The following is a 25,635-nucleotide window of genomic DNA, read 5'->3' as shown; positions in this document are numbered from 1 at the left end:
CCTAGGTGGTCTACTGTGCAGCCTGGGAGAAGGACTGCCCAGCAAGGCCATCAGCTCCCCGCCCAGAACCCACACAGTAACGGAGGGCACACCCGCCCCAGTTCTGGTGACCACCCACAAACTCCCCTTTTTTCCTCCCAGTTTCCCAGTTTCAGCCTTTTTCTCCACTAGTCAGTCAAAATCTCAGACTGAATTATTTATTGCTTTTTGCAACTACTGAATAATGTTCCGGTTCCTTACAGTTACCTTAAAAAGTGAAAGAGGAGCCGGCCCCACAGCTCAGTGGTTAAGTTCAAGCACTCCGCTTCAGTGGCCCAGGGTTTCACTGGTTTGGATCTTGGGCGCGGACACGGCACCGCTCGTCAGGCCATGCTGAGGCAGCGTCCCACATGCCACAACTAGAAGGACCCACAACTAAAATATACTAAACACTAAAATAGACTATTTTAGATTTGGCCTTTTCAAAAACAAAACCATAAATGTATTTATTTTAAACTGAAAGCTGCTCAACCCAATACATAATTATTAAATGCATATTATATTTAGGACAACTTGGAACTTGAAAGCAATAGAAACAGTCCCAACCTTCTGTCTAAACTTTGGCCCTACATTGAAATTTTTTTCTATGGGTAAATAGTTCTCAGGGGAAAAAAGGTACCAGTCAGTCTTCTAAGTGTTCTCCTTTTAGTACTGAAAAAAAGCCTCACAAGAAGAAAAATGTGCCCAAGGGCCCAGTACTACCTGACATACGGCATCTACAAAGCCCAGATTCCAGGGGCTTGACTTCCACTCCATTCCATGATGAGTCATTGATTCTGGGCCGTCACTAGGGGGACCAGTGGTCCCAGTTTGCCCAGAAGTTGAGGGGTCATCAGAGTCTCTAGCAAAGCAAGACTGATGGTCACCCTAGTGATCACCTCTCCTCTCGCTACTGAAGTTCTTCTCTCAGAACTAAAGATACTGCAACACAGTGAAACACGGCCATAAATCATATTGCAAATTCAAAGATTGCATTGTAATATGGATTATTCCACACACTTCATGCACTGGTGATATATAGCATTTTTGCTGGTATGCAAGATGTGCATTGTTTTTGATCTTACACCTCAAAATATTCCGTTGGAGACAGACTCTGACAGGTTTTAGGCACCTACATCCCCTCCCTTCTCCCCACTATCTAATATTCCTCCTGGGACAGAAAAATAGGTTGCCTCAAGATATCCTGGTTAAGTTGGGGTGAACCTCATACACTGTCTCAAATGTGCTATGTCCTAACTTCCATTATCTCACTTAAGAACCAGAGTTCAGGTTCTAGTTCTCTGCCCAGCACCAGTTTATGGGACAAGCACATCATTTCACACTTCACTTCCTAAGAAAGGCACCACCAGGACACCTCATGGAAAGACGCATGGCCAACGGCTTTCTTGGAACTGCCGTGGATTCAGATCTCTGCTTTACCAAGAACTGTGACCATGGGGCAGTTGGCAAACATCTCCTGATCCTGTTTCTTCATCTGTAAAAGGGGATTAAGTCCTGCCTGAAAAGTTGAGAATAAAGGCTAGAAATCCAACCCAAAACCAAACCGTCTGAGTCCCTTGCATAGAGGACAAACTGAACATGTTATAATGCTCCAATTTTCAACAAGTAAAACCTTAAGCTTGTGCACGTTTGTTAAAACACACACAAAAACACACAGGTGCTTCAAAATGGCAAGTCTCTACTGGCACAAAAAAAAAGCAATTCTTCTGTTCAGAAATATTTGCTTTATATACAAACACAGTATTCATTCATTAAGAAACTAATTCTTTTACCATCTGATTTGAAAAAATTCTCTCTTCCCAAGGCATTTGATTGCGGGCACACCATTATAGGATATATTTTATTATTATCATTATTATTATTTTCCACAATAGTTAATGCCACATTTCCCTTCCCCACAGAGAATCCTACTCAATAGAAGTCCCCAGAAGGAGCCACAGCACATTCATAACAAAGATTGAAAAGTAAACCATCTTTCAATTTCTGCTTTCCAATATGATGAGTCAACTAAAACAAGTCAGATTTAATCAGCTATGAAATCGGGAAAATGAAAACCAGCCCGTGTGTACATCATGATTGTGAACACCTCTGTGTAATGGGGGAGAAAAGAGAAATAGCTGCTGCTTCTCATAAACTTCAATTTAACTTTAAATTACTTTTTTAAAAAATTATTTCTTTAAAAGACATTTTGCTGCCTGTGATGGGGTAACACTTGCGTGTTTTCCCAGCAGAAGGCGCGTGTGAAGTGGAAGACATTTGGAAGCAGTGGCCCCACCTAGATTCCTGGTGTGGGGACAGGAGACTTTCTTATTTCCAATTTTGGCTCAGTTCAGAAGAAAAAAGGGGAGAGTTACATCCCTGGAAAATAACGCAGCCTACTTTAGGGCCTGTCTGCCTTCCAGTCCGTTCAAGTGTTCACGGTTGGTCCTCCTGGCTCATAGAGTCTTTGGTACCCTGAAAACCTCACTCCACGGTCTTCTGAGTGTAGTTATTCGAAAACAGCAATGTCGCAAGTCAAAGGATTTGGGGCTTCCGGAGGAACAACCATTTCTGGGTATGTTCTGGAAGACAAGTCATCTCAGCTTCACCTTCTAACTTCCGGAGCCTGGGTTCCAACATCCAGATTTCAGTGGCTGGAAATCATGCCAGAAAAACACGGACCCAGCAGCGCAGGACGGACTGTCTCTGCAGCTCTGCTACATTCTCCACACCACTCAAGTGTCCTATAAAATATTAAATCAACTGGACATGGCTGATTTACTGGTACAAAAAGGCTTTATAAAAATATTCCCTGCACTTAAAAAACAAAAAAAGATGCATGTCCACGTTGCCTCTAAGTCACTGGAGAACCTTGAGCCTTTTCATTTCATCTTTCCAACGTTTTGCAGTTCCCCTCGTTCAGCTTTTCTTGGAGGTATTAATCTTTTTTTTTCTCATTAACAGAGTTCAGAGTCTGTGGCTGCTTCTGAATATGAGCTTGTGGTTTGATTGGCAGAAATAATATTATCAGGAGACTTATGATGTGTAAATAAAAGTACATGGACCTAGGAAGAAAAACAGACAAAAAGTATTTCAAACAAGGATACAAATGGGAACCATCCCACGAACATGACCGCGCCATCTGCAGTCTGACGAGTGAAGGCAGTGCTTTCGGCAGGAGTGGACGCGTTTGTACTCAGGCTTGCCTCGATCCACTGCACAGGGAACAACTTTCCTGGGTGAGTGGGCCAGGGATGGACCAAAACCACAAAACTGGACACAGCAAACCAACCAGCTGTCTGCAGATAGGCGTGTAGTATTTGTCTCACTGACATTATACACAGATTGAGAGAATTAACCCCACAACAGCCCGAAACCCCCAATATTCAAAGTGTCAGAATGCCCAGGATCCAATTCAAACCCTATACTCTGTTCCCTAAACACAAATGCAACCAATATGCTCTGCTCAGTGTAAGGTGTTCTTCTTGTGCGTATTAGGAGCCAGAAGAATCCAGATTTTCAAAACCTACTCCATAACTCTGAAAATAACTTTCATCCAAACTGATAAAAAACAAGCTTTGCTTTTGAGGTCTGTGGCCTTTTATTGCCTAACTGTGGCATTCAGCACATTGGGTACAATGCAGACTCTTGATAAATACTGAGTATATCAATAAGTGCAAGTAATTAAAAAGAGCTGGCATTTGTACAACTGTTCTATAACCATTTGGAAAAGTTGAACTTATATTTTCTCCAGTCCTTTTTGAAGATCAAGAAAAATAATGTTAAAAGCGGGGGGAAAAACCCACAGTTGGTTTATGGATCATTCCCCAGCTTCTGTGATCATAAGATCAGCTACCTTAAAATCAGGTAACTCACACATCCCCTAAACTTGCCCACCCTTTAGCAAGAGGAATGCCTCCTGGAAAATGTCTACAGAATAGTCAAGAGCTCTAACAGAAGCAGAGCTTCACTCATTTATTCTTTCAATAAGCATTTACTGCTTAGAATGTACAAAGCTTTAAACTGGGATCCACAGAAAGGCAAAGCCCCTCCCCCTTTTCTCAGGAATGGAAAACAGGACCAGCACAGGAGTAATGGTACTTTAACCAGCAGAGGGGTGAAGAGCCACAGGCAAGTGGCCATCGAATGCACTGTCTAAACCAGGACATTACTGAGAGTGAAAAAGAACTCTACAAACACGCTGGCGCAACAGACGTAAACTGGGATTTTGCAGGCGTACCCCAGCCACAGGCAAGTCCAGCATTCAAAGTCTGCTTATCTAAAATATACTTTGTTCTTGCACCGTTTTGCTTTCCTCCTTCGTATGTGGCCAAGTCTACACTGGAGTAATTATGTTAGATGAAAACAAAATATTTTGAAAAAGCCAAGGAAAAAAATTTCAGTCCCCTAGGGAGGTTTAGTAACTTATTCTGACATTCTATATTTCTCTAAAATTTTAAGGAATATTTGATCTTTTCATTATGGAAAAACTCAACTAACAGTGATTGGGCATGCTAGGACTGGCCTAAGTACTCCAGATACACAGATGAATCAGGCATAGTTCCCACTCTCAAGGAATTGGTACCTACACAAATTTCTACACCAGTTCTAACATTCTTACACGTTGAGTTTAAGAAAGTGTTATCTAGTTAAAGACAAATTAATGTATGAGGGTTTGCTTTTCAAAATGATTTCATAGAAAGGTTCTGCTCTGGACTGAATGTGTCCCCCCACCCAGTCGATCTGATGAAGCCCTAACTCCCAATGTGATGATATTTGGAGGAGCAGCCTTTGGGAGGCAATTGGTTTACATGAGGCTATGAGAGTAGGGCCCCCATGATAGGATTAGTGCCTATCGAGAAAGAGAAATCAGAGTGCACGAGCTCTGTCTCTCTCTGTCTCTTCTCCCCTCTCTGTCTCTCTTTCTCTTTCTCTCTCTCTCTCTCTCTCTCACTCTGTCACTTTTCCTGTCTGTGTGTCTCTCTCTCTCCTCCTCATCTCTCTCCCCATCTCTCTCTCCTCCCATCTCTCTGTCTCTCTCTTCCTGTGCCCCTCCGTGTTTCTCACTCTCTCTGTCTGCCTCTCTCTCTGCCATGTGAGGACACAGTGAGAAGACAGCCTTCTGAAGCCAGGAAGAGAGCTCTCACCAGAAACCGAATCTGCTACCAGCTTGGACTTCCCAGCCTCCACCACTGTGAGAAATAAATATCGACTACCTAGTCGATAGTATTCAGTCATAGCAGCGTGAGCTGACTAAGACAGGTTCTTTCATAACGTTTACGTGTTCACTTGGGGCTCCTTTACCACTTAAGGAAAAATTAGACTGAGAAATTCAAAGCTGAAATTTGAAGTCACTATAGATTGAAAACAATAGACATAAAAATGAAGCACATCTGAAATGCAAATGTTAAGCAGGGAAGAATATACTGAGAAATGGATTTGCATACAACTGTCATTCACTGCCAGTGACTGAAATTAGCCCCATGTGAGGAACAGATCTGGAATACAACCAGACCCACCTCCACTAAAACACCATTCAATTTTAATTTCTTTTACCAGATTCTGTAATTCTCTTAAAAGATTCTGAAAACACTTTTTTTTGAGATGCAATCTATGATAGCCATTGGCAATAGGTGGCTGCCAACATTCAAATTAATTAAAATTAGATAAAATTGAAATTTCTGTTCCTCAGTCATGCTAGCCAGGTTTCAAATGCTCAATGGCCACATGTACTGGTGGCTCACACATGGGATGGCATTTCCATAAGTGTAGAAACATCTCTCGGACACAGCTGATCTGGATAAGGAATTTAAATTACATATATATAAGCAACTTTGATAACGAGATAACACATTAGGTTGAATCATCTGACATTGACAAAATTGACAGAAATGTCACTTTCACCCTAAACAAAGGTGTTTTTGTTTTAATATTCTAGATTGTTTTTGGAAAGAAATCTACTTAAGCCTGATCTGGATTGGTAACTATTTGATTCTTCCCCTGGAACCCCTGCCTACGTGTAGCAGTAGCATGCTTTCGCTGGTTAACGGCATGTCATCCCAAACAAATCATTGCTTAGTTATGATCCCCAAGTGTTCATTTTCTTCCCAAATTGCTTCTCCTAAAGAAATTTTCAGTAAATGTACTATGGATCTTGCTGTTAAAGGAACTGTGAGTCTAAAACTCAGGTCTAGCACTTACTTGCTGTGTGAGTTTTATTAAATTACTCACCATCTCTGAGCCTCCATATCCTCAAATGATAAACAGGGAAACCAAAACCTAACAACTCTCTCTTTTCAGCTCACCACTTTCTACCCTAATTCTATGTTCTGCCCATACTCATGTTTCTCGGGTCTTCAGTGCACAAAGTTTCCTCCTGTCATGAGGGGGCTTTTCTATGCTGTTCCCTGTGTCTGGAGCACAGCCCACGGTGCTCAACCTGCCCACCACCCTCACACACGTTGTGCCTGCTTCACTCCCACTATGCAGCCTCCAGGACTTAACTCAAACGCCACTACCTCCCAAAAGCCACCCTCGATGCCCTGTCTGAGTCCGATCCCTGTTACATGCTCCCTTAAATCTTTGGACCATTGACTCAGAGTATGATTTCAGTGTGTGTTTATAAATTTGCCAATTATTGCCTGTCTCTTCCATGAAGACTGTGCTTTCCATGGGAGCAAGAATGATTTCTATATTTTGCTCCACTCTATCCCCAGCTTCTAGAACAGCGCCCAGCACACTGCAGGTATTAAATGGTACTCAGGTGAATACAGGCATTTCTGCTATAATATGATGCATATCTTCCTGAAAAATCTCTCATTTGGCAATATCACGTGCTTAAAATACAAAGGCTTATGGGAGGGTAGGGATCATGTCAGAAGCAGACAACTCAAAACCTATGAGACTTTGCAACTACAGCACTAACAAAAAACAATTAGCACCTAAGCCAACAACTTGGTCAGCCCAGGCAGACAGCTCATGGGGGTAACAGCTGCTTTAGCGGGTGGCAGAGAATGAAGGGCAAATGCTGGCTGGAGGGCACTGAGACAAGGGGAAGGGAAACGGAGCTGTGAGCAAGTGGGGCTGCCCTAAGGCTGGGCATGGGGGAGGTAAACCCAGCTGACAGCCAGAGGTGCGGGTTTTTTTGGGGGGAGGGTGCCTCTCAGAAGAGGGAGCCCAGCGAAGGGGTGCTCAGGTTCCATGTTCTTATATAGAGCCGAAGTGCTTCTATTTCTGTAGCAGCTGAACTGAGGGCTTTTTTTGCTGAACATTATAATTCTCTTCCCTCTATACTGGCATGCCTGGTCTAGGAAAATTTATATATTAATAAACCAGCTCAACTCCCATGTTATCCTGACATAACTCCTATGATCTAACTGGTATTATAGAAATAGACTTTACTGATGGGTGTTGACCTTCTTTTCCTATGACCTGCGAAACACTGGCATCTACATTGAATATTAAAAGTTTCTTTGATCATTCCTGACCGGTGTATCAACTATAGGGAATCCTCAACTTACAAATAAGGGATGTTTGCACTGTTTATTTGTAAGTTACTTTTTTGATGATAGCTATTTCCAAAATTAATCTACAAAAGCCTGTGCAAACCACTAAATAATACAAGTTGGCATTTACTGAGTATAGACACTACACCAGGCACCAGCTGAGCCCTTTGCACATTTGCCTCATTTAATCCTAACAGAGGTGCTTTGAGGTGGATTCTATTCTTACCCTCATTTTACAGTTGAGAAAACACAGGTAAAAGAAGTTAATAACTTGCCAGAGGTCACGCAGCCAGTTTGCAATAGCGGAGAAATAAGACTTATTTGACATAAGAGTGAAACAGTAAAAGCAAGCAAGAATAGGTTTGCAGTTCAGCTGGAGCACTGGTGTTTGAATATAAGGGGCTGACATCCTTTCTCGAAAGGCCTCTTGCCTCTGGGGTGGACCATCTCCTCCACCCTAAATGCTGCGTACTCCCCTCTACTATGTGCAACTCATAGCAGAAATCCCCACATGCACCCACCAGCATTGCCATTTCAGGAGAGCACAGAGCTCTCCTGGAGACCACTCAAGTCAGCCCATCCAGCTCCCGCCCATTTCTGTCCTGCTCTCAGAATGCCCCATGCTCTCCAACATGACATAGCCCCAGGAAAGAGAGGCAAGGGCAGCAAAATTCACCCTCTGGGTTTGTAATCCAGGTACATCTTCTACAAACTCACTCCCATAAGCATTCCTTAATTATCTCAGGAATGGCTGAAGGGCCTCCCGTCACCTTTGCTCATCTATATCACTATTTGTACCTTGGTATCTCTGGGATGGCCATTTCTTCCTAAAGCTTTCTATGGACATTTTCACAGTGAAGCCATATTTAGAAATGCTTAGTACTAGTTGACTGAATTTACCAACTCCTAAATTAAACAGAGAAAACAGACAAGTTTACTAAACAGCCATGGAGAACAACGGAAACTTACTTGTATAAACTGATGGTTGGTTCAACAGCCAACATAACAAAGGGCGCGACCGTGTAAGAGACAGCCAGCTGAGTGACAGCCCAGGTGACCACATCATAAACAAGCTTCAGGGCTTTTGAAGAAAGGAAGTAATGTCTGTAGTTGTTCCTCATCTGCAAGCCAAAGAAGGCAAAGGTGGGGAGGGTGAAAAATAATGACTTTTACTCCATGCATGCAGGTGGTATACCTCAAGAACACGGAACTCAGACGGTTGGAATTTCAATAGCCTATTTTCAACTAAAATACCATTATGGGTTTTCTTATTATAAAAAAAAACAGTACAAGTCCACTGTAGAAAACTGTTCAAAGAACAACTAAGCAAAAAAATTTTTTCTTTAACATCTCCCAGAGAAAAGCACTGTTTATAAACTTGGCACATATCCTTCCAAGACTTTTTCTATTCATATATATCCATATTTATATTTTCAATGGCATCAATATATTTTTAGCCTGTTTTTTCATTTATGAATAAGTCCTAAATCATGAATTTTTTTCCATGTTGGTAAATATTAATCTCCAGTATAATTTTAAGTTAATTTGGAAAAGTTAGCTTGACTCCCATCCTCCACTATTGTAAACAATTCTGTGATACGTAAACCTTGTAGCTAAAACTCTGCATTGTTTCCTAATTATTACCTTTGAATAATAATAATAAAATAATATTACTATTGATAATAATAAGAGCAGCTACCATTTACTGAGTGCTTACTGTGTGCCAAGTCTGTGCTAATGTTTTATATATATCTCTGTTAATTCTCCCAACAAGCCTATCATCTAAGCATCATTATTCCCATTTTACAGAAAAGGAAACTGAGGCAGCTCTTTGAAATAGAATGTGCTGGGTCAAAGGATACACTTATTTATCGGTCTTTTGACACATGTAACTAGATTTGCCTCCAAAAAGACCTAATTTCCAGATCCAAGTACCAAAGGCAGAGCTGGAACAATGGCTGGCTTATAGGTAGGTGAGCCCCAAAGCAGGAAAGGCTCATCCCTGGTACCATGGCTGCCTGGTAAGCCTAGGATTCCTCTCCTTGGCCCTGAGTTCCTTAAGACAGAGGCCAGAAGTCCATCCACTGGGGGGAGCCTGAGCAGTATCTGGAAGCACGATTGAGAATTTATTAGGTGACTCCCTGGGCCTAAGACAATTCATGACTCTTTAAGTTCATTCTCCTTTCAGAAAAAAATGGGAATACTGTTCCTTTCAACTCTCTCCTCTCCACGCCCTACCTGACTCATCTACGGAAAATGTCTCCAGGCCACCCAAAAGAAAGGTTTTACATAAATCAATGTTTTTATACCAGCTGAGATCACCAGACTAAAGACATTTTATGGAATAATACTCTGAATATATTAACAAACAAAATTCTAGCCTTTGTTTTAGTTTTTCCTGGCCATCTGTGCTTTAGTTTTCTTTTATAATCCAAGTAGGTATACGAATGGGAGAAAAGAAAAATGTCTTCCCTGTTTTCTATGCACAAATATGTACAATATATACCATATGCACATGTATATGTACAATATATACCATATTTTAAAAGTGTGCTAATCAGCATGAATAGTAATCAATTATCCATCTTGTTCACACACATATTCCAACAAACACTCATCTAACCAAAATAGGAATTCCGTGGGGAGGGACCCTTGTCTTGTTCACTGCGGTAGCCCAGAACCAAGAACACTGACTGGCACATAGTAGGACTTCTAAAATATTCACAGAATAGATGAATTAAGGAATGGGTCAACACATAGGCTGGAGCTCCTAAGTTCACATCCAAAATACAGTTTGACATATGTCATTAAAAATTCTTGGTACCTGAATAAGGAAGGCCACAATCCTTATCAAAGATTGCAATTAAATCAAATACAAAATTCTGTTTGACAGAGCTCTTTGAATTGCAATTACCTACATATGTGTCCATCTCATTCTTTGAGGACAGGCATATTTTATTATTCCTCTATTATCCTGCTCTATAACCAGCACATAGTAGAAACAGTCTAGGACAAACTGAAGGCTACCCAAAAACCTAGAGAACCAAATTTATAAAAGTCACAAAGAATTTTACACAAATTAATTGGATCAGGCCTGAGACCGTGCATGAAAGGTTAGAGCAATCTCTAACAGAACACAGTTCCTGTGGCTGCAATTTTACTGGCTGCTCAGAGACTTTGTGAATTATTTCTAGGCTTAGGATAATGACAAGGGAAAGTAAGTGGAGTATAAGCAAAATGAAGTCCTACGGAGCCTACGTTAATTAATAATCATCATCATCTGTAATTAGTAGACTGTTTACTGTCTCTAATGACTAAAAATGTCTTCATCTCTTAAGGTCTTAAACATTAGTGCTAAAATTCCTTTTGTTTTGCAAACACTCTCTGTAAATACTAAGAAAATAAAATGGCTAATCATTTTATGACCCAAAGTTCCCATATATTGAAGTATTTCTCTAGTGGGAAGACTTTTGTTTGATTTTTCAAAATACCACTCCCGCCCCCACCTTCCCGACTCCTGATGGGAACTAAAAGACAACAAACACAAAGGCATCAGATTATTAAGGAAAAGACCCTACAACCAAAGGAAGCTTACCGTTCTGGCTGCTATTGTGACAAGGGTTCCAGTTAAGAAGGTAAAATAGTATCCAGGGTAGACCCCGTGCCACAAGGCAGACAGGATGAAGGTTAGCATGGTGGGGTACCATGGAACCCGCTCATAGCACACTCTGTGAAGAGAGGAAGGTGCAACAAGCCACAGGTCAAACATACCAGAAACGTCTAGCTACACTGCATCTTTTTGGATCAGACCATGCAGAAATCATTTGATCCATTACTGATGGCATGCCTGCCTAACCCCATTCAGGGACTTGCAGTGCAATCCAAGCAGCCTGAGCTCTAGTTTTCTTGAAAACTACCAGATAGGCAATCCTTTGGGGAGATGAATATGAGTTTTTAACCTCCATAGAACTAAATGATCTGGACCCCATCATACTATATCTAATAAAAGTCTGAGTGGTCACTCTATACCCAGCACGAGCTCCTGCCTTATGGAAGCTTATTCCACTAATGGCCTAATCTACCAGGGATACTTATGGATAAGTGCCCTTGGCACTAAAAGTTTTGGAATCAGGGTAAGGGTCTTTAGAAATGGATATCTTCATTTAGTCAAAATTAATTTACCTTTCCAGCCTAGCCCCTATGCCATCTAACTAATCAATGCTGCAACACTTTTGATCTCTCTTGGCAATGACTCCAGCACAAAATCTATGTGTTGGTTATATGACCTCTCCAGTTCTCACAGTGTCCATCAGATTTCAATCCATGCATTTGCCTTAAAGAGTGAGGATACTGTGAGGATTTAGAAACTGTCAACAAATACCCTGGAGATCTTTGGCTTCTTGGTTGATTATTAAGACAAAGCGATAGGGGGCTTTCTCCCAAATTCAGCCTATGAATTGCCAATGGCACTGTAAGGAAGCCACTACGTGGTTTAGTAAATAAGACGACCCAGCTAAAGAATAAATTAGAAATTCAAACAGTTAACACCAATCCAGCACCATATGGGTTGTCAAAGTAACTGATTTAAACCCAAACTAAGGATTATGGCTCCCTCTTCAAAGGAAGAAACAGAATGTACTTGGGGACAGAAACAAAGGACTGGGACCCCATTTGCAATGTTTCTTTTTGAAATGAGGGTAGCTTGCATAGGTATTTTTTTCTTCCCCTCTGTATCTTTTTGTAGGAATGAAATATTTCATTTTCTAAAATGACTTTTTTAAATAAACACTTTTTTTCATTTTTTATGTGGAATCCTGTATGTTCAGTCACCACAGAATATAAACTCCTAATGGAGACACTAGGACTCCCGGTACATTGAGATTACTCAATATACAGAAATAGAGGTTTATGCTAAAATTATTTGCAAAATTAATAGCAACAACATTAAGGGCAAAATTTCAAAAACTGCATGTTCGATCAATTTTCAGACAACACTGCACGAGCTTACTTTGGAGAGATTACTGTACTTGTCTCTTCTTTTACCCCAACGTTTTGACCTATGAAAAATGCTATTTATCAAAAACAGTAGAATCTACAGCTTAATATTCTTATGTTCTCCCTGCACTCATATGATAGGAATATTCACTAGAGTCTTCTGCTTCAAGGACAGCATATTATTAGTCCATAATAAGCAACGTTTCTAATTTTGGACTGTGAAGAGAAACAAAAGGACAGAGAAATATCAACAAAAATACAGTTAAAATAAACATCTGGGGTATCATAAAGCCTTTAGTGCTGGAGATGAGCATAGAGATTGTCAGTCATTTGATGCTGACAGACTTTCTGCTAGGTAAGAGGCAGCGCAGTACAGAGGTTAAGAGCCTGGCTCTGGAGACAGTCTGTTTGGGCTCTTATCTATTATTCATTGGCTGTGTGACTTTGGGCAAGTGACATAACTTCTCTGAGTCTCACTTTCCTCATCTGTAAAACAGGGGTAATAACTACCACCATCTCATGGGATTGCTCTGAGGATTAAATGGGTGCCTGGTACACAGGAATGGCAGCATCCAGTGTCTGATATATTAAAATAAACATGCTACATCGTGACCTTCTCAAATCACTATATTTCTACTTTTTCATTTACAAGGCATAAATGTTAATACAAAACAAAGCATCAGATGACATTACTACGGGCAGAGGATTGCTGTTCATCTGACGGCTTCCATCTAAACATATCCGAGTGCCATGAGTAATGAGGTCGTTTTTGTTTTTCTTACCGCTTTAGCCAAGTAGCTGTCTGAATATTCCAGTTTTCTAAGTACATTTTGAAGCTTGTGGCAGTCTAGAAAGAGGAAAATAACACCTATCGTTAGCTTTAAAAATACCCCAAGTAATGGAAAGTCTTCTCCAGAACTTCCCTGGCAGCAGAGTAGATGTGCTATTTCAATAGAGACGACTCAGTCAAGAGTAGATCAGCTGTTCCATTGTATGCAGTAGAATTTTCTGGTGTTTACAAGATTAACTTTGCACTAAACTTAACTTGCAAAGTCTCCATTTTTCTCAAAATTTATTTTCTAATTATAGGAAAACTGAAGGACTGTTTTGTGGGTTTTCCTTCCACTGTGGTTAAAAAAAAAATTTTGAGTCATCTGAATTTGAAGACCAAATAATCTAAAAGGGGATTTGCCACAGGAAAAGTTTAATCCTGTGAATTTCGTGCCCTTTTGGAGACAGCTTGAATGTAACTGTCATCTTTTCACTAGGCAGCCATCTATAAACTAGGTCAGTCTTGTGGGGTTATTCTACAAACGGGTGCACGGGTTCAAACGCTTCCTACTGTATCTAGAATAGTAAGAGATTTTATGCATGAAGGAGTCACCGTGCAGAAAAGGAAACAAAGAAATATCACCCAACTGGCAAAGACGCAGGTAAATTAACCACTGAGGAGGAGAGATTCCAAAAGAAGCCATCAACTGGGTTTTCTCACTCAAAAAAAAAAGTCTTTTCAAAGGCTGGTGGCACATAGCATGAAGCCAACACTCAAGAACCAGAATTCCTAACAAAGGTGGGAAGTACAAGTGCCACTTTTTTCTGTTTCAACCATAAGAAAATCTTAGGAAGCTGTACACTGGCCTAATGCAGTATGTTTAAAAGGAAGGCAGAGAGGGAGGAAAAGAGAGAGAAGACAGGTAGGTAGGTAGGTGGGTAGGTAGACAGACAGATTTTTCATTTTCTTTTTGTTTTCTTTGTGTGTGTGTGTGTGTGTGTGTGAGGAAGATTGGCCCTGAGCTAACAGCTGTGCCAATCTTCCTCTGTTTTGTATATGGGATGCCACCACAGCATGGTGATATGGTGCATAGGTCCACCCCAGGGATCCGAACTGGCAAACCCCAGGCCGCCAAAGCAGAGTGCATGAACTTAACTACTATGTCACCAACCTGGCCCCCAGACAGATTTTGCATTATGAGTTTTTATTTCAAAACCCTAAGGCGTTTTAATTATCCTTGTCTTCTCTGACTAATAAAATGCTATATGCACAGCTCAAGGTACCTTAACTAAATCAAACTTCCTTGGAGTTCTTTAGTTCCTTGCTGTATATCAACTCCACTGAAAATACAAACTTTCTGGCCCCATGGCATAGTGGTTAAGTTTGGCAAGCTCTGCTTCAGTGGCCCAGATTTGTGGGTTCAGATCCCAGGCAAGGACCTACACCACTTGTCAGCCATGCTGTGGCAGCGGTGACCCACATATAAAAGAGAGGAAGACTGGCACAGATGTTAGTTCAGAACGAATCTTCCTCAAGCGAAAAAAAAAAAGAAGAAGAAAATATAAACTTTCTCCTTCTGCTTTTCTTTTATAATAAACATTTAATAACTTAGTCCTTTACCCTGAACACATGCCCACAGTGAAAGAAGTCAGTCTTTTGGTGTATATAGCTCAGTGGACTGTGGGCAGCCAAGGATCAAGGAGAGCCACTCTGAAGGACATTTACCCACAGCGCTCCAAGGCAGCCAGCAGTGGTCCAAGAGTTTTGAGAGAGAGAAGAGTTTTAGTGGGAAAAGGCAGGAAAGTCATAATACACTTGGACTCTCACTGACATCATCCATGTAGGAAAGAGAAGCTTGCAGATTATCTACACTGCCTTCCCCAAACTTAGAAAGGTTGTTCTGAAGGCTGGAGCTTGTCTACTTAAGATAAAGAGAAGCCTCAGGCATCAAGAAGGAGAAGGGCGCCCCCCATGTCCACTGTGGCCTAGTGTCCACCTAATGTGGGTGGCAGGTGGTCAGTCTCCACATCCCTGTTTCCTACTTTACAGTTACATCCCCCTCTGCCCAAACTCTCCAATGGCACTCTGCCTGCCCTGGGATGGGTGGAAAACCGAAACCCGTAGCAAACTGGAGTCACCTGGTTAGAGAACCAAGACTTCTGTATGTTGAGAATTATGTCCTTACTCCCATTCAGCTACAAGGAGAAAAGGGTCTAAGACCTGGCATTCCTATCAGCTCCAAGTGTTGACAGTGCCAAGGAAACCAAGAGTAATGTGGCTCCAAAGAAACCACCTCTGATGATGAAGACACATCAAGGATTGTGGTCGATAATTGTGGAAGAAAGAAGAAACAGAAAAAACACACTGATTCTAGTGGCCTAAAAGCTGGGTGCCTTGACAATTCTCCCTAAAAGGAAACGGATTATAAATGTGTCCAAAGAAACCACAGAGAACACCTGCAATATTAAAATCTAAATACAGGGGCTTCCAGTCTGCGTTCTCGACCGAACAAAATAGAACGTGAACAAGAGAAAATGACATCTGTACTTTCTAGTCGAAAGAACAGGAATATAAACAGCAAAAAGATTTTCCTGGCTCTTTTTCAGACTTGTGTGTGTCATTATTCCTTGAACCATTAGACCTATCAAGAAAGTAGGTATCTTTAAAAAAACAAGGAGGAAAAAAATTCCAAGACGCAAACTGTCCAGGAGGCTGCTGGACATGGCATTCCCTGATAGTAGCTTTTCTTTGGACACTGATGACGAACGTCCATGGATCCCACGCTCCAAGCAAACCACTTGCTTTACTCACTATGGAAGCTTGATGCAAAAGCATGGTAGACTCACCTCAATTTTCCAGATGTTTAGGTTAGAAAGTAGATCCCAAGAGAAATTTCCATTCTTATCCACTCCGCTGAACCCAAAGCCAGCTGCATTATTCACTGCATCCGCTATGGTTTTTAAAACAACACATTAGGATATGGAACAAAAGTCACATTGTTGCCTTAAAAGATACTAAATGTCTGTCTAGCTTTAAGATCAAGAGATACACAGTAGCTTCCTTGGTAAAGAAACCAAAAAAATCTAAAGGACCTGCTACTGTTATGAATCAGAGAAAACATTTTTGGCTCTTGAGTGGCCTCAATTTTTATTCATTCATCTTTACTCATTCACTACCATTTAGTGAGCACCTGCTAAGTAAGAAGAAAGGCACTAGATGCTCATAGAATGCAAAATGAGAAAAAAGAGAAATGAAGAACCAAAGGAAAGCAATAAGGAGGATTTAGAGACCATTTGATAGAAGGGGTGAAAGAGAACAAGGTAAAAATACATCTAAGCTCAGAAGCAGAGACCAGAAGAAACAGGGGTCTCAGTAGCGGTCCAAGAACTGTCATTAAAGAAGGCAGGACATTAACTGCTAGACAGCATTAAGTTAGGAGGGAACCAGCTCTGAAAGAGAAATTGGAGCTCACTCTGGACATATTAAGCATGACATGTCAGTAGGACATCAGATGGGGCTGCCAACATGCAGTCAGGAAAGTTTAGAACACAAGAAAAAAACAGAGCTAGAGATGTGAATTTAGGGCCAGCTGCCACAGATGCCACACCTGGACACAATTACCAAACCCATCCTACCCATAAAGTCAGTCTGAAAGCTCCTGTCTCCCTCCTTATTTCACGTCACTGAACTCTAAGAAAATGTCCCCCTGTGGTATTACATTTCTAATCAAATCCTTAATGAAACGTTTTTGTAACCAAATACAGACCTGATGAAATCAACTTATTTTGATGATGATGATCAAGAGGCCAATTTTCTCCTTTCATTTATCTTATTTTGAGCTAATTCTGTCAGAATATTTTCTTAAAAATGTAATTAACCGAACTAATTAAATCACAACACCCTCAAGTCTTAGATCTGGAGGAAACCTTAGATAAATCTTTCTTTCCTGTAGCTCTATTCCTTCTGTTTCTATAGGAGTTCAAGTCCAACTCAACATGGACTTCTGAAAGCTTCCCCTAAAGAAAAACAACGTGTTCTGTGTTTGTCTCATTTACTTTTGGCAGAGGTGATGATTTAACATTGCTTATCTTAGGCTTGGCTTCACTGTAAAATGATCTGGTTTCTTTTAGAGAAGAAAGGATGAAAAGTACTAAGTCCTGCTATGTCTTTCTCCCAAGCCGACTGGATAGAAACTTGGTGGAAAAGAAAAATAAGAACAAAGTGAGGGTGTGTCAGTTAAAAAACTAACAGTTTTAAATGTGTGGGAAGAAATTTGTGAATGACAGAAGAGAAACTAGACTGAGAGAAGAGGGGCCCTGACGTCTGTGTTGACAATTAAAAACCAGGTTGGGCTGCCCTTGCTGGGACCAGCATAGCAGTCCCTAAATTCCTACTTCTGTCTCTAGCCTCTGATCTGGCACATCTGGGTCAGATCTAGAAAAACAGAATAATGATAACTATCTGTGTCTGTGCATGCATGCTTACTATCTTTCCAGGATTCTATAGAGCATTCTACAGACACTTCTCATTTAATGCTCACAACAGTATGAAGACGGTAGTTAAGGGCGGGCTCTGGAGGCAGATCCCCTGGGTTCCTATCTCCACTCAGCAACAGAGCAAATTCATGGCCTTGGGAAAGTTATCTAACTTCTAGAAACCTATTCCCTTGAGTATAAAATGGATGTGATAATGGGACCTATTTTAAAGGGATGGTGAAAGGATTAAACAAAATTAAGTGTGTATAGAGTGCATAGCACAGTGCCTAGCCCAAGTTAGCACTCAAGAAATGGTAGCAGTTGCTATTATTATTATTATTATTATTATTGCCCCCATCTTGCTGTTAAGGGGACCGAGGCTTAGTGATGTCAACATTAAGATCACTCAGGTGGTAAACAATGCCAGAATCTGAATAGCAGAACTCTGATTCCACAGTCCGAGCAGCTAGGAGCCACTCTGAAAGATAAATGATGCAGGACCAGAAGCGGTGACTCAGAACTGGTGCATTTAGACGATGTCAGAATTCCCTGCTTTCCTTTGTACATCCCGCTACAGTTTATCCAAGACTTGCTTTTGTCTTAGAACAGTTAGAGGTTCTAAGTTCACCAGTCCAAAATTGGCTTTACTCGTATTGTGCACTGTATTGTATTATTACGGATAAATTAATTTGGACACCCATATTTTGGAGTTTGTGATCCTTAGAACACAGCCTGGGCTAACATTGAGTCTCACTAATTAGTAGGGGAAAAACAACCAGAATTATACACTAAGTCCAAAGAAAATAGCTGTATTATTTCAATATAAACAGTAACTAGAACTAGGCTAACACAGTGCAGCTAAGCTGAGATTCATCAAGAGCCCGGCTTTAAGGATTAAATTTATAATCATGTATAATTAGTACATCAATTATATGTAAATGATGTTTTAAGGAGCTGGATAAAACAATTATTTGGTTAAGCAGTTTAAATGTTCCCAGTTATACTATTCATTGCTTCTTTATTCATAAATAATACAAAGGTTAATGTCACACCAGCCCATGAAATCTAAGCGGTAACAAATTTCAAATTGAGGCCATACAAATTAATGAAGTGTTTCTACTGGAGCTACCAAAAAAGATAAAGGAGGGAAAAAGAAAAGAAAAAGAGCTAAGTCCACAGAGAAAGCTATCCACAGAAAGGGTTCCTTCCATACTCCAGATATCTGGGGTAAAAGGGCAGAACGATGCCAGACACCCCCTCTTCCCTGTCACCCCCTCCCCAGCCAGGGCCCCACCAGCACAACCCACCTCGTGTTAGACTTTCCCTATCAGGCCACGGAATGGCCATTCTTTCCTCCTTAAATCGGGAACTGATTTAGTCCAGGAGCCAGCCCACAAGCCCTGGGATACAGAATATGGGAGCAGGAAGGGTAGGGAGAGGGAAAGAGAAAAGGAGGATGAGTGAGCAAGTAGAAGGTAGTAAAGGGAGTTGAAAGATTCTCTCTTAAAAACACATACACACACAGGTTAGAGCACAGTGAAAATACCATTTCACATAGAAAAATAAGCCTGGTGTTCCAAGTAGGTTCAAACCGTAGTTGGTATCAGACCTACCTACTAAAGAAATTATCATTTTCCAATAATAACACAACTGCAGAAAAAGGAATGAGAGAGACTTCTGAAGCCTCCCCCAATGACCAGTCCATATGCATCGAGATCTCCTCTGTCTTCCTACCTCTGGGACAGCTCTTGATGCATATTGCCTGGTGCGGGTGCACATCTGTGTTCCCACAGAGTGTACCAATCTTGAGGGTAGAGAAGATATCTTACCTTTGAATTCCTCATAGCACAGAACCTGGTACTCAACGAAAACCCCTTGAATTAAACTAAACAGAAACAAATTTCCCACACTGCCAATTTTAAAAAGCTCTAAGTCAGATCGCTGGCCAAGTATTACATAAATGCTGCATTGGACTGAACTTATCCCTGAACATTTTGACCTTTAAAAATAACTGGACCAGGAGCTGAGGGGAGGGAGGAATGAGGACTTATTACTTTGTTTAATGAATAGGGTTTCTGTTTGGAGTGATGGATAAAGTTCTGGAGATGGATAGTGGTGATGGTTGCACAACAGTGTGAAAGAACTTAATGCCACTAAATTGTACACTAGAGATGGTTAAAACGGTAAATTTTATGTTACATATATTTTACCACAATAAAAAATATAATAAATGAGAAAAATAATTTAATAGCTGTAAACTTCAATTTGAGGCTAAAAGCCTGAAGCATGAAATGAGAGAAGAGGAACTCAATTAAATGCTACGGCCTCACTCACAGAATATGGGCTAAGCACGAGGAACTGAGTTTCATCATCTATTTGACTCAATAAGCTGAGTCCCTGCTCGCTGACATCAAGCCCCACGTTCCTTCCAGCTGAGATGTTAAACTTCCGTCCTTGAAAGGGTTTCCAATGTGAAACGGTCCAAACCCTTTACCACTCCTGGGAAGTAAATAAAGGGTTTATTGCTCATTTTAGTAAAGCTTTAAACTTTTCCAGTCTAAAATTGTTTGAAAGGAAAGAGATAAAAGCTTAATATTGACTAAATTACCTCCCAGGAAAAAAAAAAAAGTGTGATAAAACCAAATGAAGTTGAACTTTCAACCCTAAAAAAAAAAAGAAAATCACTTGAAGTCAGCTTCTTTCTAAGGCATAAAGCTTAACGAACAATTTCTTAACGAAAAAGTGTAACCTACATTAGCATGTGTGTTGATAAAATTAATTCAGTCTGTATCCTCTATGATGTACAATCCAGAAAAATGACAAGAAAGCCAGATCATTCTGGAATTTTTCCCTAACTTACTTTTTTTCTTGTTTTTTTTTTTGAGGAAGATTAGCCCTGAGCTAACATCGGCTGCCAATCCTCCTCTTTTTGCTGAGGAAGACTGGCCCTGAGCTAACATCCATGCCCATCTTCCTCTACTTTATATGTGGGACACCTGTCACAGCATGGCTTGCCAAGCGGTGCCATGTCTGCACCCGGGATCCGAACCGGTAAACCCCGGGCCGCCCGAAGTGGAACATGCAAACTTAACCACTGCGCCACTGGGCTGGCCTGGAATTTTTCCCTAACTTTCCACTGCACTAAATGGCCAAGTTTGACTGGTGGAAACAGAAGCTTCCAAGTTTTGACATCTGTTAATAACATTGGGTTTAAACAACAGCCAGGATTGCTTTTCTCTTTATTACAGGTGACTGGGTTTATGGATGGCAGGAGAGAAGAGTGCTATGCTGGGAAGGGAAAAAGGATACTGGCTCAACTGTCTTCCAGTATGTATTAGACTTTTTTAGATTAGGTGATCCAAAATGTTGTTCTGGGTAAGCCATCAAAGGGAGTACCATTTTTTTCCTCCTTCCTTTAGGGCCACTCCATCAAACTTACCTAATGTCCAGGCAAAGTAATACTTGGGCTTTGAGGCCTGCATGACAACATATAGATAGCAGAGTCGAGTCAGAAAGTTTGCTTTGTGAACAAACCAGTCGTCGACCAGGCAGGTGACAGGGAAGGTCGTCGTGAGTGTCAAAAACAAAAGGAGAGACACCAAGGTCATGCACAACTTGTGTATGACAGCTCCCTGAAAACGAGGAAAAGATCAGCGTAACCGTTCAGAAGATTCTGGGCTGAGGAAAACCATTTTGGCAGGGGCACATTAAGAACAAAGCTATTGCAATAGCTGTTTTGACAACATTCCCCAGAAGGAGGGGCAGCAGGCATAGTTCCTCGCGACACGATTTGGATGATCGGCAGATATACTATATTTAGATGCAGAATAGACCTCTGACACTTGAGGACTGAATGTATCTAAAATGGAAGAAAACTCGTACCAGGAAATTCTACCTACAAAGGGTAGGTGGTTTTATTATCCAAAACACAAGAGAAATAGATGACATTACAGAGCGGCAAACTTCCTTCGGAAAGAAAGAACCACTGCCTTCCACTTCTGTAGCCAGCAGAGCCAAGGAAATGGGTTTGAATTACCGGCGAGGACAGAGGCTTAGTTAGGAAGGATCAAAGTGATTAAATGCCTGAACCAGGACGCCGGTAGGTAATGGAAAGCTTTCGAACGCCTTCCAGAGTAACTTACACGTAGTCTGCTCTGACATTTTAAATACCTCTGGAAGGAGCGATCTTGCCCAGTTTCCCTGCCATTCTAGGGAATGTCATGTAACATCAACAGAATTACAGTCCCCAGCTTTATAAAAACAGGCTCCATTTATTTGTAATATGGGGATAACAACAGCACCTCCCTCACATAGTAGCTAGGGGTTTAAGTGAATGAATATTTACAAGGTACTGAGAACAGTGTCTCACTCCCAGTTAAGTGCTCACCACTCTTGGCCACAATTATGACACCACCACTGGGGACGCACCAGGTCGTGGCTGCCAGCCCCCTCCCATTAATGTGTCTTTAGCCAAAACGCGGCCTCACCACTTCATTTTCTCTGTGCACTAGAGTCTCCTTGGAGACTGAGGTTAAGACTCTGTGACAAAATTATTTTCTAAATAAAAGCACGTGAAACACAAAAGCACTACTGTGACAGACACTGCCTACAAACACCTGTGGTTACTTTGATGTCTCTAACCATGGCGACTTCACTCCCAGATCGTTTCAATAAAGCAGCTGGAGCTGAGACAGTTGACTAACCACAAAGTGTTGAGGACCCGACTGTGTCAGAACTATCTGAAAATTCATGCTTAATTAACAAATCACTTAAATTTTCAAATAATTAATTTGGTCTGGACTTTAACTAGCATTTCTGAAATTTTTAAATTATCCTCATTTTCTCCCTTTTCCAATTTTCCCCGTTCCTTCAATTAACTACAAATTTCCCTTAAATACAGGATATTTGATCTGAGTAAATTTAGCATATCTTTAAAGCTGAATAAATTATCCTAATTTTATCTAATTTGAGATTAATAAAATTCAGATTAAAATTAAAATATGATTTCAAAAAACCATCTTAAACTCTCTCAAAGTCAATAAAACCAAGCTTTGGGCATGCCATCATAAAACTGTTTTCCCTTGCAATCAGCAGGCTCCACAATAAAAAGCTCACTGATTCTCGTCCACCTCTGATGACATACTATCCTTTGGCTGTATATTAATTTCTCTTCATAAAGACAAAACACTCATAAATTTGAATGTGTTAACTAGCACAGTGCTGAGTACATTGTAGGCACTGAAGATTGGCTGGCTGACTAAGGGATCAATTTCTGTAATATTCCCAGCCAATGAGCTCTGTGAAATAAACATCTCTTGCTCCAACACAGAGAGCTGCTGCAAATAAATACCAATACTGGTATTTTAAACAAATGGGGAAAAAAGTCATTGGCCAAGCTTTCTGGTAAACTGTTTGGCTTTTTAATTAGAACAATTATTAGTGAGAGTCAGCTCTGGCAGAAAAACTCGTTTTCTGGACCTCTGGGTAAATACTTGGCACTAGAAACTTACCATGGGAGAAGGCTCTGGCAGGCTGTGGAAACCTTTTTGCTTCCAGTTCACTTCCAGCAACTTCATGTGTATATGTCTCCCCTCAATGAAGTCTACATAGTCCTTGAAATTGTTACAAGGGCCAGCTATGACACTCATGAAGTTGAGAAGGTAGCTTAAGTATTCCAGAAAAGAGGGTTTTACTCTGTGAAAATAAAAAGTAAAAAACTGACAAGTCTTTGATTTTTCTTTCATATTTGCAAATACGCAAACTGTAAACACAGGTGTTGTCTTTGTAGATTATTAAACGTGATGTGATCTTTCCTTGCCCTGTTTCTTTAAAAATACGCCTAAGAGAGAAATCTTCTGGGAAAGATAACAAGGTGGGCGAGTGGCTTTGAGACGGCGCAGCACTCCGTGGCGCCCTCTGCTGGCCAATCACCGATACAAGCACTGAGGGCGGGGTGCAGGGCAAAGGCAACTCTGAAGCTGGCAAAAGCTCTTTCTCATAAACCTCATCTGTCTACAAGAGAAAATGAAGGTAATAAACATAAGGCAGGGTGGGAACCTGACCTCATGTTAGCTGATGCTTTGAAATGGGAAAACTCCCTTCCGACTGCCAAAATAAACACAAAACAAATGATGGGTGGAACCAGTTTCCACTTGAAGAGGCCACACAAAACTACCGCTCTAAGTCTAGTCGGCTTTGGCATCCAGGCACGAGGTCCTGAACAGACAAGAGAGGTAGCAGGAAAAAAATCCTGTAGAGACTAGTTCTGTGTAACGTTTTAATGGCATTTTAGGAGGCATGCTCCTCTAGCAGGATAGCACTGTGGGGAACGGCTTCCTAAAATGCCGTTGTTAAGCAGTCACTGGAATTACGCCCTATGGCCTTTACACCCCCATAATGCTTAGCAAAGAACTTGATTCATTAGACTCTTCCAATGCTTTTCCATTGCTTCCAAGTCCTAATTCCTTAACGAAGGAACGAAGCACTCAATCTCTTTACCACCCAACCCTCCCTTACGCCATTTATCTCCTAAACCCCTCCAGTAGGAACCCTCCACCATGGCTGCACCACCCTCCCCGATGTGCTACTCCACATGCCATTTCCATTTCCATTCCCATATATCAATGTTATTCCCCTATTTTACATAGCCTCCCTTCCTCTCCATCACCCACCCGCCTTTCAGCTGCACACCAATACTGGCCGAAGTCCGCCTTCGGTCTTCCTGCTATTCCCAGCCCATATTTATCTCTCCAGCCCTTCTTCTTATCTTTTTTCACGCCAGTGTTTAACCCCACTGATATGCATTGATAATTAACTGTTTCTTGAGGACCCCCAGATATATGCCCAATAAAAATAATTCTGGAATAGACACACCTCCAGAGAAGAATCATCCTGCAAAACTAACAAATTACAGATCCATTTACTCTTTGGCCTAGCAATCCCACTTCTAGGACTCTATCCTACAGCTATACCCAACCCCACTTAAAATGACCTATGGACAAGGTTATTCATCACTTACCATTTCTAAAAGCCAAAGAGTGGTAGACAACCCAAGTGTCCAGCAATAGCAGATTCGTTAAATAAACAATATTACATCCATATAATGGAGTGAAGATGTAGATATAACAAAATCAGGAGGAGGTCTAGATACTGATACACAAAGGGCTCGAGAATATATTGTTAACCTTCACTTACCTTACAGCAAGTCGATGTTGCTCCACAGAGAGGTCTTCAGCTCTTCGACCTAATCCTACGAAAAGGAGAAAATTTAGAAATAAGACGTTTGAAGTGAAGGAGATAACTAATCCTAGAAGAGGCTTATAAAACTCATTTGAAAAAAGTGATTTATAAAAAGTCTCTATAGGTTCTTATGAAAAGGGCAGAATTCAGGGGTTGCTCCTATTTAATTTGCACAGTATGACACGGATCCCAGAGAACCCTCCACATCGCCTACACTCCTGACCACGCTGCATCTGTTTCTGTTGCTACATGAGAGAGAGAAGCCTGCCTTTGCAGCCTGCAGCACCTTAAATACCGGTCTGATTATGCTGGGTGCAGACACCTGGTACAAGCTGAAAACATGGGTGTGGAATGTAATGGGGAAAAGAATAGGAGACTTCCCTCTTCCAAAAAACAGGAAATGTAACCCTGAATGCAGCAAAAACACAAAAAAATTAATCAGGAGATTTTTCTTTTAAAACGCATCTATGCCAGAAAAACTCCCAACCGAATCACATCTGTGCTTCCTACAAAATTTATATGTTAACTTATAGTCAAAGAAATTTAAGTGTCATCTTATAAGCAACAGAAGTCGACTTTAAAACGGTATATTTCAGCTAAGACTTATTATTTTTGCCAATCACAAAGGCTA

General features: G+C 41.0%; 1 protein-coding gene across 1 annotated transcript in view; it reads right to left on the bottom strand.

The window, feature by feature from the left end:
* Positions 1 to 1,865: 1,865 nt before the first annotated feature.
* The window catches only part of MBOAT1 (membrane bound O-acyltransferase domain containing 1), a 95,962-nt gene continuing 72,192 nt past the window's right edge, over positions 1,866 to 25,635 (bottom strand). The window contains exons 6-13 of the mRNA XM_014867357.3: positions 24,960 to 25,014; positions 23,276 to 23,459; positions 21,205 to 21,397; positions 16,137 to 16,240; positions 13,301 to 13,365; positions 11,119 to 11,251; positions 8,493 to 8,644; positions 1,866 to 3,083 (exon numbers count right to left, since the gene is read on the bottom strand). Of these exons, the coding sequence (XP_014722843.2) occupies positions 2,957 to 3,083; positions 8,493 to 8,644; positions 11,119 to 11,251; positions 13,301 to 13,365; positions 16,137 to 16,240; positions 21,205 to 21,397; positions 23,276 to 23,459; positions 24,960 to 25,014 (1,013 nt within the window). The 3' untranslated portion in view covers positions 1,866 to 2,956. The remainder of the gene's footprint in view (positions 3,084 to 8,492; positions 8,645 to 11,118; positions 11,252 to 13,300; positions 13,366 to 16,136; positions 16,241 to 21,204; positions 21,398 to 23,275; positions 23,460 to 24,959; positions 25,015 to 25,635) is intronic.

The sequence above is a fragment of the Equus asinus genome, chromosome 8 (assembly GCF_041296235.1).
Source record: "Equus asinus isolate D_3611 breed Donkey chromosome 8, EquAss-T2T_v2, whole genome shotgun sequence".
In the NCBI taxonomy this organism is placed as follows: domain Eukaryota; kingdom Metazoa; phylum Chordata; class Mammalia; order Perissodactyla; family Equidae; genus Equus; species Equus asinus.
Note: the sequence above shows the minus strand (reverse complement) of the source record. Positions and strands in the feature narration are given on the sequence as shown.